This window comes from Hemitrygon akajei, chromosome 10 (assembly GCF_048418815.1).
Source record: "Hemitrygon akajei chromosome 10, sHemAka1.3, whole genome shotgun sequence".
Lineage (NCBI taxonomy): Eukaryota > Metazoa > Chordata > Chondrichthyes > Myliobatiformes > Dasyatidae > Hemitrygon > Hemitrygon akajei.
Window position 1 is genome coordinate 71045315 of NC_133133.1, and position 18767 is coordinate 71064081.

The 18767-nt window shown below is 41.2% G+C and overlaps 1 protein-coding gene across 2 annotated transcripts in view; it reads right to left on the reverse strand.

Annotated features, from left to right (window-relative positions):
- The window catches only part of LOC140734460 (fatty-acid amide hydrolase 2-like), a 78548-nt gene that overhangs the window by 36897 nt on the left and 22884 nt on the right, over positions 1 to 18767 (reverse strand). For both annotated transcript variants that reach the window (XM_073058434.1, XM_073058433.1), the window contains exon 3: positions 9471 to 9607. In XM_073058434.1, coding sequence (XP_072914535.1) covers positions 9471 to 9607 — 137 coding nt within the window. The remainder of the gene's footprint in view (positions 1 to 9470; positions 9608 to 18767) is intronic.

The window sequence follows — 18767 nt, forward strand, 5'->3', positions numbered from 1 at the left end:
TGGCGTCATTCAGCCCTCCAATTCACCCACCAGTGCAGGTTTCTTCTTCACACAAAAGAAAGATAGGAGCCTGTGGCCATGCATTGATTACAGGAGTTTATACCGCATAATGAGAAAGAATCACCACTCCTTCCTCTTATGAATATGTCTTTCGAGATGCTCTAAGGGAGCGAAGGCATTCACAAAATTAGCCCTCCAGAACGTCTACAATCTGGTCCATATCATGGACAGAGATGAGTGGAGGATGGCATTCAGTATACCGACAGGGCACTACGAGTACCAGGTTATGCCCTCTAGCCTTGCGAATGCCCCAACCATTTTCCAAGCCTTTATAAAAGACGTGCTTCGCGATACTCTCAAGAAGTATGCCTTTGTCTACTTGGACGATATCCTAATTTTCTCAAAGTCCGTGGAGCAGCACGTTGCTCATGTCAGGGACATTTTAAAGAGGCTGGTAGACCACGGACTTTATGTCAGCTGGAGAAGTATGAATTTCATGTGACGACTGCTTCATTTCTGGGTTTCATCATCTCCAATGGTAATCTCGAGGTGGACTTTAACAAGACTCAGGCAGTCAGAGACTGGCCACCACCATCCAATATCAAACAGGTCCAATGATTCCTGGGGTGTTCTCATTTCCACTGGAAGTTCATGAGGAACATCAGCTCGGTGGTAGTTTCACTGACAGCCCTAACTAAGAAATCCACAAGCCCTTTTGTCTGGACTACTAAGGCAGAGGCAGCTTTTGCAGAGCTTAAACAGCAGTTTACTACAGCTCCCATCTTGGTTCCTCTTAACCCAGAACTTCCCATTCTTGTAGAGGTGGAGGCCTTTGATATTGGAGTAGGTACCATCCTGTCTCAAAGATCACCTTTGGACAGTAAACTGCACTTGTGTACATTCTTCTCCAGTCAGCTTTCCCCAGTGGACAGGAACTATGACATCATAGATCAGGAACTTCTTGCAGTTAAGTTAACTTTGGAGAAATGGCATCATTGGCTAGAGGGGGCCAAGAACCATTTATCATTTGGACTGACCATAAAAACCTGGCCTATATTCAGAAGGCCAAGAGGCTGAATTTCAGGCAGACCAGGTGGTCTTTTTTTTCCAGTCCTGCAGAAGGGTCTTGGCCCAAAATGTCAACTGTACTTTTTTCCATCTCATCGAAGATTTCCATCACTGCCTCTCCAAGCAATCAAGGCTGTGAGGAGTCAGCCACAGGGAAGGGGTCCTGTTAGGTGATGCTCCCAACCACACCAGCTTCTGATATTTAAACACTTTAACTCTCTGGAGTATGGATAGCTGACGTGGCCTCTTTAAATGCTTAGGATGTTTCGATTAATTGATAATCACATTTTGGGCACTGAGAATTGAGCATTTAAAGAACACCTGTGCAGAGGTTCTCTGCTCAATTGTAAGCCTATCAGTGATTTTGTCCAGCATTTGTTTGGTGCTCAGTCCCTCGATCCTGTTTCAGACCATGTCTTGGTCTTGGCTTCAGATACTCCAGCATTTGGCTCCAAGCCATGCTTGGCAAGGACATATGTCAGATTTTGATCTTTTTAAGCAAATAAAACATGTTGTGCAGGAGTATTAGTTTGTTTACATAATATACTAAAAACTAGTAGAACATTTCATGGCTCACGTCATGCACAGTATTTGCAAATTTGCAAATTACTGGATGGCAATCTAATTTGGATCACTTTACTTTCCTGTCTGGCCTTTTTAGGGTCTCCCTATCAACAGTCAGGACAATGAAAGGGTAAAAGAGGCCAGCAATATTCAATTGGTAAGGCAGGGCAGGAGGAAGTACAAGTGGAACTGTTTGGAGATACAGACAAGGTCATCACAACACAATGGCTCAAAAGTTCAAATATCGCTGCTTGAACAAAGTACACATTTCCTAGAATGGCTTACACATATTTGCTTGGCAATCACTTGCATCATAGTAGCAATGATGAAGATTGTTTTCTCTAACTTCTGTTAATGCCCCTTCTCCCCTTCTTACCCCATCCCAATCTATCTATCTATTTATTTATTATATATTTTTTCTTCTTCCTTTTTTTTCTCTCTCTCTTTCCCTCTCACAATAACTCCTTGCCTGTTCTCCATCTTCCTCTGGTGCTCCCCTCTGCCTTTCTTTCTTCCAAGGCCTTCCATCCTATGATACTCCCCCTTCTCCAGCCTAGTATCCCTTTTACCAATCAACTTCCCAGCTCATAGCTTCATTCCTTCCCCTCCTGTCTTCTCCTATCATTTCCGGTCTCCCCCCTCTCCCACTTTCAAATCTCTTACTATCTCTTTTTCCCATTAGTCCTGATGAAGGGTCTCGACCCAAAACGTTGACTGTACTTCTTCCTATAGATGCTGCCTGGCCTGCTGCGTTCCACCAGCATTTTGTGTGTGTTCTCTGTTCTATAATGCTGGTCATTACTTTCTCATTCGTTCTATGGGGTCTCCTGGTTGGTCTCACTAAAATGCATCACCTTACACATCACCTTACACTTACCTGAGTAGAAATCCATTTACCGTTTCTCAGCCCATTTTTCTAAGTGATCAAAATCGCTTTGTAATTCATTGTAATCTGCTTCAGATCAACAAGACCTCCTAATTTAATATCATCAGCAAACTTGCTAATTTTATCATATTCATTCACATCCAAATCATGAGTCGATTCTTGGACTGCAGGAAGTAGTTCTGACAGCTTTGAACAACTTTTTCCTCCAACAATTGACACTGTTTCCTCAACTGATTGATGTATCAGATGATATCAGACACAATCTCCACTGTGTAGGAGAGAGGTCAGTTCTGTCCTTAATCTGTCCAAGTACCCACTTTTGATCACCTCTGTAGTCCCTCACCAACTTTGGGAGTGAAACATAAAACCTCCTTGCTTGAGGAGCCCTTAATTTGTCTCAGCTGCTTGCCCTGCATATTCCTTCAGAGATTAAGTTCGAGGAGATCCAAGCGTGAACACAAGGGACAACCCCCAGGAACAACAGAGATGGTAAGTTTTTGGTTCTGAAGTGTTCTACATTGTGATATACAAAGAGAAAATTGGTGAAGTTCTGATTCAGTGTCAGTGTAGTGCCTTTGCTTGTAGTGTGTTCTTTAGACCCTGGCCAGAACTTCCCACAAACCCATTTGAGTCTGGATGATATAATATATAATATGATATAATATAATATATAATATAGTCTGGTGCAGATATAATATGCCTTATTTTATTAAATTTCAGGAATGAATGAAGCAATTCTGCAACAATGTGATCCATTGTCACCAATAAGTGTTCAGGAACACCAGTTTTTGTAATGAGACCTCAACACATCAACAATGTGTGGGGCTGTAATGGAGGCTATTGGGAACACTTCTGGCCACTTTGTAGCTGCATCCACTTCTAGCAAAATGTTTGTACCTGTGAATGGTCTGGCAAAATCCACATTAATCCTTTGCCAGGGCAATGCAGACCATTCCCAGGGATGGAGAGATACTGCTCTTGGCATCTTCTGGATATGTTGGCATTCCAATCAATGCATGCCAAGCTGCTTGATCAGTTGATCTATTCCAGGCCATCAGACAAAGTTTTGAGACAAAATTTTCATTATGACCAAGCCTAGGTGGCCAGCATGTAGCACCTCCAACACTTTAACTCCCAGCTTTAATGGTGCAACAACCCTTAATCCCCACATAAGACGACCCCTATCAAGGACAAGTTCCCATTTGTGCTGGTAAAATAGGGCATCTGGAGTTTCTGCTGCACATTCCAGCCATTTTGGGTGGTCTTGTACACCTGGGATAGTATAGGATCTTTACTGATTTCCTTTTGGATCATCTCTGCCATAATAGGGAGACTTTTGATTTGCATTAGGGAAAGTATGTCAAGAGCACTGTCCTCTTTTGTAAGTTTTTCAGTTATTTCCTTTTCCAAGGGTAAAGGGGACCATTCATCATCATTTCAAGGATTAGTTGTCCTCTTGAATTCAATCTCGTAATTGTATTGTCCAAGGACCAGAGCCCATCTCTGCATTTGTGCTGCTGCTGTTAGTGGAAAACCCTTCTGTGGACTGAAAATGGAGAGTAATGGTTGATGGGTGGAAAATGAAAGGCTAATGAACTTTTTCAGCACGAAGGGGTTCAAGATTTTTGCAAGGGAGATCTGCAACCTTATGATCCGGCTAATGATGGACATCCTGCAGATATTCCTAGATGGATAGAGGAAGAGGATGACAGTCAGGTAAGGAAACAAAGAGTGACAGTGTACCACAGTAAGGGTGCCATGCCTTCCTGGCATATCCAACTCCCATTCAAGTGCTGGTGAAGCAATTTACACCGCAAACCAGACTCAAGGCCTCTCGGTCAATCTGTGAGTAATTTAAACCCCAAACCAGACTCAAGGCCTCTCAGTCAATCTGTGGGCAATTTAAACCCCAAACCAGACTCAGGGCCTCTCGGTCAATCTGTGGGCAATTTAAACCCCAAACCAGACTCAAGGCCTCTCGGTCAATCTGTGAGCAATTTAAACCGCAAACCAGACTCAAGGCCTCTCGGTCAATCTGTGAGTAATTTAAACCGCAAACCAGACTCAAGGCCTCTCGGTCAATCTGTGGGTATTTTTTCTCTGCAGTGTTAAGAGAATGTGATGCAAATGCTCTGGGTTGTTCACTTCCATCAATCAACATTTCAAATAGTTTAGCAGAAACCTATTATAGTATTTGACAGATTCTAAAAGAACTACAGCTATGACATGTCCTTTGGCCTTGGGACATCCACCACTGCTTAATTTTCTCAGCACACTTGTGTAATCCTAGCGGCGTGACCACCTTATGTGATTTTTTTGCATCATGCTCTGAGCCCATAATCTTCCATCCTTTTTAACACAATCTTGAGATTTAGGAAATGCTCCTTGTCATCCTTACTGGTAACAATGATGTCATCCAGGTTACACTGAGTGCTTGGACAGCATTGCAACATCTCGTCCATAGCTTTCTGCCAGGGTACAGGTGCAGATGCTACTCCAGAAATAAAGCTATTATAGTGATAAAGCCCTTTGTGAGTGTTTATGGTGAGAATCATCTTCCATCTCCATCTGTAGGTAGGCATCAGCTAAGCCCACTTTGCGGAATGTTTTCCACTATGGACATTTGCAAAGATATCTTCTTTTCTGCACAGAACTGGGTGCAGAATACTGGATTGATGTTGACCTTAAAATCAAAATAGTTCCTGACAGACCAATTCTTCTTGGCTACTTGGACCACTGTCATTGCCCATGAACTCCATTCATCTTTGGAAAGAATTCCTTCGGTCTCCATGTGATCTACATCACTGGCTACTTTATTTCAGATAGTATAAGGGAAAGTGTGGGCTTTGTAAAACTTGAGTGTGACATTTTCATTTATAACTATATGTTTGCGTTTTCCAATACCTTGAACACTGCTGTGGCATTATCCAGTAAAAGTTCTCCAGTGTGAGATCTTAGTTGGATATCTGCAGGCTTCATTTTAGTTAGGTGCTGTTTTTGAATGCTTTCTTTTAAGATCCCACAAATTAAACAATCTTTCAGTGCATCATTAAGCACATCATTGAACTGATAATATTCAGACAACTTCTTCAAGTTAGCCCCATAACCAGAAATGTACTCCCTTTCTTTTGATTCTGCTTATTAAACTAAAACCATTCTGTAATCATTAGTGATTTCAATTCTAAATGTTCCTGTAGTACTTTCCCAATATCTGCAGAGCTCACTTCAGCAGGGTTTGATTACAGCAGCCAAATTTCTAAGCAAAGTGTATGCTGTTCCACCCACTGCACTCAGCAAAACTGGCACTTGCTTTTATTGTCTATCCATTTGCTTTAAAATACTGCTCAGTTCACTCAGTGTACAATATCCCCTCATCTATTGTGCAATTGAACGCATCTATCTTTCCAATGTAGCGAGCCATTTCTGCTTTTTAAAATTTGTTTATTATCACCCAGTACACATTGTTTATAAACCTTTGAAATTGTCTGATTTCTGTCTGTTTTTTAACCTGACCATCTTTGTTCGTTCTTGAAGCACATACTGTGCTGGTTTTTTTTAATATATATTTTTTATTAAATTTTTAAGAGAATTACATGGAATGTATAGAATAATAGTAATGAAAATTAATATTAGCCCTCCCCCTCCCCTTAACCCTTCCCCCCTTAACATCTCTGTCTAAAAAAAAAGAAAAAAGAAAAAAAAAGAAAGAAAGAAGAAAGAAAGAAAGATTGCCCGAATATTGGAGAATCCCCACATGCTCCATGGAGTTCAAAATAACTTTAGTAGATATCTTTATTTTTTTCCCCCAAATAACTAATAATTTTATCTGGAATTATTGACCTATTATTATCTACTGGTTTTTTAATCAATCATTTCTCACTGCATTTTTTAAAAACTTGAACATTTTGCTATGCTTCAACAAGTAAGTAATAATCTTGCATTTGTTTAAAACTTATCCATTGCCACAGTTATGTTTTGTATCTCCAAAACATAAAACTAATTGAAAGGAAAATATAGAGCCAGGAGTAACTGTGTACGTTTCATTTTTTAAAATTTAGTGTGGCACTTGCATATGCTGTGGTGCCATGATGATGTATGCCATTGACCTACTTTTACATATCACCCATGACGATTTATTTAAACAAACAAGAATGCTTAATCCAACTATAAATGTACAATATTACTGAAATATTAAATACACACCAATTTTATTTAGTGATACAGTGTGGAGTAGGCCCTTCTAGCCCTCTGAGCCACACCTCCGCAAACAACCCCACAACCCCGAGTAACCTGATGCTAATCACAGGACAATTTACTATGACCAATTAATCTATCTGGAACATCTTTGAACTATGAGAGGCAACCAGAGCACTTGGGGAAAACCCATGCATTCCTCAGCGGGGACATACAGAGACCGCTAACAGAATGGCGCCCAAATTGAATTCTGAATTATGGAACCCCCGAGCTGTGATAGCATCGCACTAACAGCAACACTACCATTGCCCACCCTCCAGTCTTCTTGAACTTCACCAGTGACTAACTACTAAGCAAGTATCTCTACGAGGCTATCTGTAGTTTTTCACTGGCCTCCCATAATGTGCAAGGGGTGCACTTGTTCAAGTCCTGGGAATTTCCCTACTTAATATGCATCAAATAAGTCAAGATAAATGGGATCTGTAAAAAAGTGTACTGAAGAAATTAATGTGGCTGAAAGATTATAAATCACTGGAACCCAATGACTTGTCTCCCATGTTTTTGAAAAGAATGGCTTGGAGATTGTGGATACACTGGGTATCACTTTTCGAAGTACCATAGATTCTAAAATGTCACCTATCGGATGAAAGGTAGAAAATATAATCCCACTTGGAGGAACCTCAGACCAGTGAGCCCACCATTGATAATAGGCAAAGTGCTAGAATATTCTTAAGGAAGTGGAATTTTGATACTAAGGAAATACTAATGGGACCAGGCAGGGTTAAAATGAAATTCACATTTGTCAAATAGATTAGAACTGTTTGAACTCATAAATAGCAAAACAGTGAATTGATGTAATTTATTTGTATTTTTAAAAGGCCTTTGATAAGGTGCCAATCATGAAGTAAAATGAGAGTAAATGGGATCAGGGTTAATCTTGAGGCATGGATTGAGAACACACTAACAGATAGAAAATAGTGTGGGAATAAATACGTAACTTGCAAGTGGGTAGGTTGTGACAAGCAGTTTGTGGCAGGTTCAATGCTGGGCCCCAGCTGTTCATAATATATGTCAATAATTCCATTAAGGGGCCGTGGTGTATTTTATCCAAGTTTACTAACAACATAAAGCAGGATGGCTAAGTAGAAAGTTATAAGGTGAGTACAGTTAAACTTCAGGGGAATGTAAAAAGATTATGTCTGAGACATGGAAACAGAATATAGTATGAAATGAGATCATCTGCAATAGTTAAAAAAAGCAGAGTATATTTTAACATAACAATAAATAATCTACTGGAGAAAGTCAGCAGGTTGAGCAGCATCTGTTGTGGAAGAGCAATTGTCAATGGTTTGGTTTGAAACCTTGTTTTACAACCAACATTTGTAGTCTCCTTTGACACCATTTTTTAATGGAGCACTGAGTTAATTACTGAGATGGGGTAAAGGGGGCAAGGGAATGCCAATGAGGAGAGATTGAGCAGATTTAGATGATGAGAGTTGATCTAATTGAAACATACCACATTCTAATTGAGCTTGTATAGTTAGTTGCAAGATTGCTTTCCCTCTAGGCTGAGTTGTCTAAAACCACGAGATCTCAAAATAAAGTGTAACAAATTCAATATCAGCAAAAGAACAAACTTGCCCATCCAGAGAGGAGTGGATCTCAGGAATCTCCTTCAAAAGTGAAGAGTAGTATCAGATCATAGGATATATCCAGGAAGATTAAGGGATATATTCTGGTATTGTGGGAATTGGATATGAGTTCATGCAGGGAAGTGGCACTGGCCTAAAATAAAATCACCCATGATTTTCTTGGTAGTGTAGCTTCATAGGGCAGAATGGCCATCTCTTGCTTCTAACGTAGAACCACAGAAAACCTACAGCACAATACAGGCCCTTCGGCCCACAAAGTTGTGCCTAACGTCCCTACCTCAGAAATTACTAGGCTTACTTATAGCCCTATACCTTTCTAAGCTCCATGTACCTATCCAAAAGTCTCTTATTAGACCCTATCGTATCGTATCCACCTCCACCACCGTTGCCGACAGCCCATTCTGTACACTCACCACTCTCTGAGTAAAAAACTTACCCCTGACGTCTCCTCTGTACCTACTCCCCAGCACCTTAAACCTGTGTCCTCTTGTGGCAACCATTTCAGCCCCGGGAAAAAGCCTCTGACTATCCACATGATCAATGCCTCTCATCATCTTCTATACGTTTATCAGGTCAGCTCTCATCCTCCATCACTTCAAGGAGAAAAGACCAAATTCACTCTAATTCTTATATTCCAAACCACATGCTAACCTCCAGATGTAAGTATTTTACATCATTTTTTACTAATCTTCCTACCCATTCCATTAAATTTAAGATCCTGCTTTTTTTGTAATAGGTCATTCCTTTCTATACTGACTAAGTCTTTATAAACCTCAGTTAAGTCTTCCCTCCAGCTCCCCTGTTTCAAAGATAACTCACTTAGCTATATTTTCTCACATATCAAGTTGCCTACTGATGCAGTATTCCTTTCCAGGGCAATTATATTCTTTTTATAAAATGGTGACCAAAGTGTACAAAGTGCTCATCGGTGACCTAACTCACAGTCTGTTTAATGCCAGACTGTTGGATCTGGTGCATTATTACTTTGTTCGATTCTTGGAAAAGAGCAGCATCTAAATTATTTGGCTCAAAACACAAGGCGGAAGATAATATTACCCACCTAATAAACAAAATAATCAAGCAATAATTTAAGTGTATTGACATACCCTCCAATGCAAATGCTTCTTTGACAGTGAAAGGGACGCCAAGGTAAGGAACACTCTCTTCAAGTGATTTTTCATCTTCATTTCCTTCGGCAAGTCTTTTATCCACCTGCTGGGCCTCTTTCAAGGCAGCTGAAAATCTAGACCAATAATATGGCAGACAAAAAAATGTAATGGATATAAAAACATTCAATGCTATAGCTCTGTGATGTACAGTCAAAATTTTAGCTTTATGAAACAGTGAGTTTAATATAAATGTTAGTAAGTAATATTGTTGTTATTGAGGCAAATACAATAACATCCATTGTATAATAGCCAAATGAAAATTGTATGACAGTTTACACATTTTACATATAAGAATACAGCACAGGAAGAAACCATTCAGCCCACAATATTGTGCTGAGCGAGCTAAAAAGTAAATCAAAAACCCACAAAAAGTAATCCCTACTAAATGTCCATATCCCTCCACCTTTCTCACATTCATATGTCTGCCTAATCTTCTCATAAAAGCCTCTAATCTATTAGCCTCTACCATCCATGCTCTGAGTAAAACATTTACCACTCACATCCCCTTTGAACCTACCTCTCTCTGACCTTAAATGCATGCCCTCTGGTATTAGACATCCCTACCCTGTCTACTCTATCTATGCCTCTCATAATCTTATAAACCTCTGTCAGATCTCCCCTCAGCCTACATAACCTCCTGACTTCTGAACTCCATATCTTGACTATTAAAAGCAAGCATTTTATAAAGCTTTTTAATCACCCTATTAACCTGTGTAGCCACTTTCATGGAGCTATGAACTTGGACCTCAAGTTCTCTCTGCTCAGCAACACTGTTCAGGATCTTGCCCTTAACAGTGCACTATTTCCTTCCATTTGCCCTACCAAGATGTAACACCTCACTTTTATCTGGATTAAACTTCATCTGCCATTTCTCTGCCCATATCTGCAATTGATCTATATCACACTGTATCCTTTGCCAGTTTTCTACTCTCTCCCCAACTCCACCAATCTTAGTATCATCTGCAAACTTACTAACTCACCCATCTATATTTTATCCAGGCTATTTGATAAGTTACAAACAGCAGAGGTCCCAGCAAAGATCCCTGTGGAACAGCAGCAATTATAGATCTCCTTTCAACCACTACCCTCTGTCTACTTTGCACAAGCCAGTTCTGAATCCAAGCCACCAATTAGCTGTAGACCCCATGCGTCTTAATCTTCTGGATTAGCCTCCCATGAGGGACTTTGTCAAAGCCTTATGAAAATCCATGTAGACGACACCCACTGCCCTATCTTCATGAATCTCTCTCGTCACCTTGTTAAAAAGCTCAATCAAGTCAGTAAGATATGACCTGCCCCACACAAAGCCAAGCCATGCTGGCTCTGCCCAATTAGGCCCCGGGTTTCCAAATGCTCGTATATCCTATCTCTAGGAATTTTCTCCAGCACTTTACAACTGATGTGAGAGTCACTGGTCTATAGTTCCCAGTGTTTTCCCTTATTCCTGTCTTAAATACAGGAAAAACATTAGCCACTTGCCAGTCTTCTGGGGTCTCGCTAGTACCAAGGTAGGACATGGAGATACTAGTCAAATCCCCAGCAATCTTGTCTCCTGCCTCCCTGAGGGCTTATTCACCTTAATTCTCATTAAGAATCCCAACACTTCCTCCTCCTTGAGCTATAAATGCCCTAATCTATTTATACACTCAGAACTGATCTCCTGGTCCTCCATGTCCTTTTCCATGGCAAATACTTCTTTAGTACCTCACATTCTCTACATACAAGTAAATCCATAGAATAGTACAGCACATTACAGGCCCTTCGGCCCACAATATTGTGCTGACCCTCAAACCCTGCCTCACATATAACTCCCCACCTTAAGTTCCTTCATATACCTGTCTAGTAGTCTCTTAAACTTCACTAGTGTATCTGCCTCCACCACTGACTCAGGCAGTGCATTCCACACACCAACCACTCTCTGAGTGAAAAACCTTCCTCTAATATCCCCCTTGAACTTCCCTCCCCTTACCTTAAAGCCACGTCCTCTTGTACTGAGCAGTGGTGCCCTGGGGAAGAGGCGCTGGCTGTCCACTCTGTCTATTCCTTGTACACCTCTATCATGTCTCCTCTCATCCTCCTTCTCTCCAAAGAGTAATGCCCTAGCTCCCTTAATCTCTGATCATAATCCATACTCTCTAAACCAGGCAGCAGCCTGATAAATCTCCTCTGTACCCTTTCCAATGCTTCCACATCCATCCTATAGTGAGGCGACCAGAACTGGACATAGTACTCCAAGTGTGGCCTAACTAGAGTTTTATAGAGCTGCATCATTACATCGCGTCTCTTAAACTCTATCCCTCGACTTATGAAAGCTAACACCCCACAAGCTTTCTTAACTACCCTATCTACCTGTAAATGATCCCCTCTTTATCCTTGAGTGATCATACACTCTCCCTCGTTATCCGCTTGCTCTTGATGTATGTAGGATGCTTTGAAGTTCACCTTAATCTTACTTGTCCAAGACTTTCCATGGCCCCTCCTGGCTTTCCTACTTCCCTTCTTTAACCCTTTCTAGCTTCTTTATAATCCTCATGTGCTCTGTTTGGATCTAACTTCAGAAGATTAACATACTTTTTCTTTTTTTCTTGAATAAATCATCACCTCTCTGGACATCCAAGGTTCTCTAATCTTTCTATCTTTGTCCTATCTTCTAATAGGAACATACATTTCCTGTACTCTGTACAGTCGATCTTTAAACACCCTCCCCATGCCTGATGTGAACTTGCCAGAAAAAAGGTGTTCCCAATTAACTCTTCATAGTTCCTGCCTCACGCCCTCATAGTTTGCTCTACTCCAATTGAAAACTTTCCCACAATTTATATTGTGAAGTTGAAATTAATCTTGTGCTTCATACCAAAAGGTGATCCAGTGAAATATTTTATTCTGGTGTAAATGCACTTTTGAGTTTTAAAATGTGTTAGCATGTCGAGGTTCCTCACAGCAGTTTTCTCCAAACCTTGGTTGTTTGAAAATGTGTGAAAGCTTTTTACGGTGAGAATTAACTGAATAGTTGAGTGTTATAGTTACTTGAGAGGGTTCTGAATGAAGAAAGGTACAAGCATGGATTTTTGTTCTGTCTTATCAGTGTTATTTTCTGGGTTGAGTTTCTTTATTTGTTTTCCATGTAATTGACTTTGAGAAACCTAGATTCCACACTGGCCATGTAGAATCTAGTTTACATAGAAGGAAATCTATGCATCTGTATTCTGGATCTGAGATGCCCACATTTCAGAGGGAAATGAGAATTTGGAGAAATTGCTCATTGGTAGAAAGCTAAATTGTGAATTTGAAATCAAAAATTTTGGTGAGTTTGGAATATTTTGGGTGCAATTCTATAAGTTGTTTCACTAACAAGATTGCTTTCTTTTATTGAATATAATAGATGTTGCCTAAGACATTTGACATATTGATTTTGAATTTCAGATTCTTTGGAAAGTAGTTTTGGTGCAATCAGGTCATTTTGACTCAGGACCACAGGGTAAGACACAGGCCAATTGTTTATTTTAGTGGTCCGTTAGACCAATAGCCAGAGTTCTACCAGGTTTCCTTTCAGCAGTGGTAGCCTCTTGCCTTACTGTTCAGCACATGCAATCTCTGACTCTTAATCATCTTGCTCGTGTCCATGTTCTACATTCAGTGGAAATGTTACTGACTCACTGTGCCACACAACACCCTACCCCAGCTAGGCAAACTAAGCACAAAATTGAGTTATTTACCAACCCGAATGTTAGAGTTACTCGCTGTACAACTCTGAATCCAACCACTCCTTTCCCCGTGGAATAAGATGGCAATGCACACTGCTGGGAAACGATTACAAGAAACAACAAAACACCTTGTGTATCTTACTGATAATCCCATTGTTAATCCCAATTTAATTTTCTTTGTTGACTGCTCAGCTTTACATGACAATATGGGAAAACCTTGCACAGGATATGCAATTGTTTCCCTCACCCATGTTGTGGAGGCAGCGGCACTTCCCGTGTCTGCTCAGCACAACAAGTGAGCTCTTTGTGCTCACTGGGGCTTGTATCCTTGCTAGAGGCTAGTCTGCCACCATTTATACTGAATCAGGTTATGCACACGATTATGGACAGATCTGGACATGACGGGGAATTTTGACCATGGTGGAAGGGGGTGGGGAGGTTCCATATTAAAAGCTCAGTGCACATACACAACATATTGGCAGCATTACAGGAGCTTAAACAGGTTGCAATTATTAAGTGTGCGGCACATACTGGACAAATTGATGAGGTCTCTAAGGCAAAAAAGCAGCAGATTGTACAGCAAAAGAGGCGGCAGGTGGACCCACACTTGTTGAGTCAGAAACAAGTGCTCCCATGTTGTGGGCCCTGATGACACCTCCCATTTTGGAGGTCTCACAAGCATATCAGTCCACTGCTCCATTAAGTGAAAGGGTAAAGTGGAAAAAGCAGGGTTGTGTGCAGCATGGTGCTAATTGGCTTAACCCCGATGGGCACATTGCGTCCCCTGGTAAATTGGTAGAATGGACTGTCCGATGTGTTTCCAAATTCACACATGTGGGCAAGAGGGGAATAACTGATTAGATAAACCAAGCTTGTCCCTAGTGTATTTCAAGTTGCAGAACAAATCTGTAGACAGTATATGATATGTGCCTTACAGAATGCAGGAAAACTGGTACAAGTAATGGGCTGAAACCCCGACGACAGGTGGCCCATTTGTATATTTACAGGTGGACTTCATTGAATTGCCTCAACGTGAAGAGTATGAGTATGGATGAGTCATTATTGTGGTGTTCTCACGATTGGTTGAAGCATTTCCTTGCAGAAAGAATGATGCAGTTACAGTAGTGAAGTGTTTGTTAAAGGAAATAATCCCGTGATATGGGATCCCCTTAAATACTGGCAACGGTACCCATTTCAATGGTAAACTAATTAAAGTAGTACTGTATGCAAAGCCCTACAGGTGGATCAAGATTTCTATTGTCGCTATTGTCCTCAGTCAGCGAGCCTAGTGGAAAGGATGAATTGAACAAGTAAGAATAAATTTAGCAAAATGTGTGAGGAATATGGACTAAACTGGAAGCAGGTGATGCCTTAGGTTCTGATGACAATTTGAGCCGTCGCTCGTAGAACCATTGGCTTGTCCCTACGAGAAATCATAATGGGATGGCCTTTGCGCATGTCATTGGATGCACCACTAGGAGTTAAGCAGATGGATGTTCGTAATCTGGATGAGAGTATTCTGAACTATTGTATTGTCCAAATATCATTTACAGGAAAAGGAAGCCCAGCAACTAGCAGCAACCACTAAGTGCTATGACATTGAACTCAGAGACTTTGTGGTTGTGAGGACATTTAAAAGGAAGAATTGTTCGGAACCTTGATTTGAAAGTCCGTTTCAGGAATACTGGACTGTATTCATGGATTCATCTTTGAACCTGGATGAGTATACTGCAAATGTTACCGACTTCATTAAAACCTCTGTGGATGAATGTGTGTCTACAAAGACTTACTGTACATTCCCAAACCAAAAGCCATGGATGAACCAGGAGAATCCTCATCTGCTGAAGGCTATATCTGTGACATTCAGTCTGGTGACCCAGGCCTGCACCAGAAAATAAGGTATGATTTGCGGAGGACTATTTCAAGGGTGAAGAGACAACTTCAAACAAGGTTGGAGGTGACATCGGATGCATGGCAACTCTGGCAGGGTTTGCAAGACATTACTTCCTACAAAGCGAAACTCAATAGTGTGAATAGCAGCAATGCTTCACTACCAGATGAACTCAATGCCTTCTATGCCTGCCTTGAAAGGGAGAATATAACTACAGCTGTGAAGATCCCTGCTGCACCTGATGACCCTGTGATCTCTGTCTCAGAGGCCGATGTTAGACTGTCTTTAAAGAGAGTGAACCCTCGCAAGGCAGAAGGTCCCGATGGAGTACCTAGTAAGACTCTGAAAACCTGTGCCAACCAATTAGCGGGAGTATTCAAGGACATTTTCAACCTCTCACTACTACGGGCAGAAGTTCCCAGTTGCTTGAAAAAGGCAACAATTATACCAGTGCCTAAGAAAAATAATGTGAGCTGCCTTAATGACTATTGCCCGGTAGCACTCACATCGACAGTGATGAAATGCTTTGAGAGGTTGGTCATGACTAGACTGAACTCCTGCCTCAGCAAGGACCTGGACCCATTGCAATTTGCCTATCACCACAATAGGTCAGTGGCAGACACAATCTCATTGGCTCTCCACACGGCTTTAGACCACCTAGACAACACAAACACCTGTGTCAGGATGCTATTCATTGACTGTAACTCAGCATTTAATACCATCATTCCCACAATCTTGACTGAGAAGTTGCAGAACCTGGGCTTCTGTACCTCCCTCTACAATTGGATCCTTGATTTCCTAACCTGAAGTTCACAATCTGTGCAATTTGGTGATTATATATCCTCCTCGCTGACAATCAACACTGGTGCACCTCAGGGGTGTGTGCTTAGCCCACTGCTCTACTGTCTATATACACATGACTGCGTGGGTAGGCATAGCTCAAAAACCATCTATAAATTTACTGATGATACAACCATTGTTGGTAGAATCTCAGGTGGTGACAAGAGGGCATACAAGAGTGCGATGTGCCAACTATTGGAGTGGTACCGCTGCAACAACCTGTCAGTAAGGTGAAAGAGCTGACTGTGGACTTCAGGAAGGGTAAGGCGAAGGAACACATACCAATCCTCATGAAGGGATCAGAAGTGGAGAGAGTGAGCAGTTTCACGTTCCTAGGTTTCAAGATCTCTGAGGATCTAACCTGGTCCAAAATATCGATGTAGTTATAAAGAAGACATGACAATAGCTATACTTCATTAGGAGTTTGAAGAGATTTGGCATGTCAACAAATACACTCAAAAGCTTCTATAGATGTACAATGGAGAGCATTCTGACAGGCTGCATCACTGTCTGTTAGGAGGGGTGGGGGGGGGGGGCTCTACTGCACAGGACCAAAAGAAGCTGCAGAAGGTTGTAAATCTAATCAGCTCCATCTTGGGCACTAGCCTACAAAGTATCCAGGACATCTTCAGGGAGAAGCGTATCAGAAAGGCAGCATCCATTATTATGGACCTCCAGCACCCAGGACATGCCCTTTTCTCACTGTTACCATCAGGTAGGAGGTACAGAAGCCTGAAGGCACACACTCACTGATTCAGGAACAGCTTCTTCCCTTCTGTCATAAAATTCCTAAATGGACATTGAACCTTTGGACACTATCTCACTTTTTTTAATATACAGTATTTCTGCTTTTTGCACATTTTTAAAGAACTATTTAATATATGTATACTGTAACTGATAGATTTATTCATTATTACTACTAGTTTAATTTTATTTTTTTTCTCTTCTATATTACGTATTGCATTGAACTGCTGCTGCTAAGTTAACAAATTTCACGTTACATGCTGATGATAATAAACCTGATTCTGATTCTGAGGTATTGCTGGTCACCGATATAGCCATCACGGTAAGAGAAAAGCCATTGTGGATTCATGTCTCTCATTTTAAGAAGGTGCCTAATGATGTATCAAAAAATAGAACTACTGAGAGTTCTAATGATAACATTTGAATTCCTCCTCCTCCTTTTTCTGACAGATATAATCACCACGAACACTTTCTTACGAATGACTTATTGTGCGAATATACAAACAGGACTAAAATCTCAAGCGAGCTGCTGGATTTGTATGGCTGTCCTGGCAGATGTAGAAATGGGTGTGCCCCGTTTACCTGTACTCTTCAATGAAACAGAGATGAACTGTTACTTTAATTGGTCCAAGCCCTCTGCCCTGCATATGTTTGGTTCCTGGTACAAAGATGATGAGACTCAGATACATAGACCCCTTCTTCCCCTTATCGGTATAGCTAGAATATCACGGGGGGAGGAACAGGATATCAATTTGGAAAAAATTAGAGGATGGAATACCCCCCATATGATAATGCTAACCCCAGCATAAAGGTACTTAAGTGTTATTCCTGGAGAAGGTAACACTTACTTGTGGAACCGATAAAGCAGCACAGGAACTGATTAATATGGCATCAGCATTGGAAAAGTTAGCAACTGAAATGGAATATGGTCTCTGTCAAACCCAATAAGCAATATCTAAATAGTCGGCAGCATTGGTGGTGGTCAGTACAGAGGCATTGCAAAACCACATAGCTTTAGACTTTGTTTTACCAAGCCGAGGCAGGAGGTATGTGTGCCCTGACTGGACAAGAATATTGTATTTACATACCAGATGTATCAGAAGACATAACTCACTTGGCGGATCATATCCATGATGCCACGGAAAAGGGAGATCAGTTTCACAATTACAACATTCCAGGAAGTGGACGGTGGCTGTTTGGGATGTTGGGGGGCGTTGGTGAATGGTGAGTGGCTATCTTGCACTATGGCATATCACTGGTATCATAATAATAAGTGTTATTCATTTGCAGTTTTTTGTAGTATAGTAGGACTAAGAAGGAGAGGATATCGAAAATGAGTACCTGCTCGTGTGGACTAGGAAAAGGGTATTTAACTTAACTAAAGTTCTGAGATTGTGTCATTTTATGAATATCCAAATTCTCTTCGATTACTGCACTCCTACCTTAACAATTGTGCTTCACGGTGTTGTCATGAAATGACAAAAAGGAGGGTATATGGAAATAGAAACATAGAAACATAGAAAACCTACAGCACAATACAGGCCCTTTGGCCCACAAATTTGTGCTGAACATGTCCCTACCTTAGAAACTACTAGGCTTACCCATGGCCCTTTATTCTTCTAAGCTCCATGTACCTATCCAAAAGACTCTTAAAAGACCCTATGGTATCCGCCTCCAACACCGTTGCCGGCAGCCCATTCCCGCACTCACCATTCTCTGCGTAAAAACCCCTGACATCTCCTCTGTCCCTACTTCCCAACACCTTAAACCTGTGCCCTCTTGTGGAAACCATTTCAGCCCTGGGAAAAAGCCTCTGACTATCCACATGATCAATGCCTCTCCTCATCTTATACATCTCTATCAGGTCACCTCTCATCCTCCGTCACTCCAAAGAGGAAAGGTCGAGTTCACTCAACCTGTTTTCATATAAGGCATGCTCCCCAATCCAGGCAACGTCCCTGTAAATCTTCTCTGCACCCTTTCTATAGCTTCTACATACTTCCTATAGTGAGGTGACCAGAACTGAGCACAGTAGTCCAAGTAGAGTCTAACCAG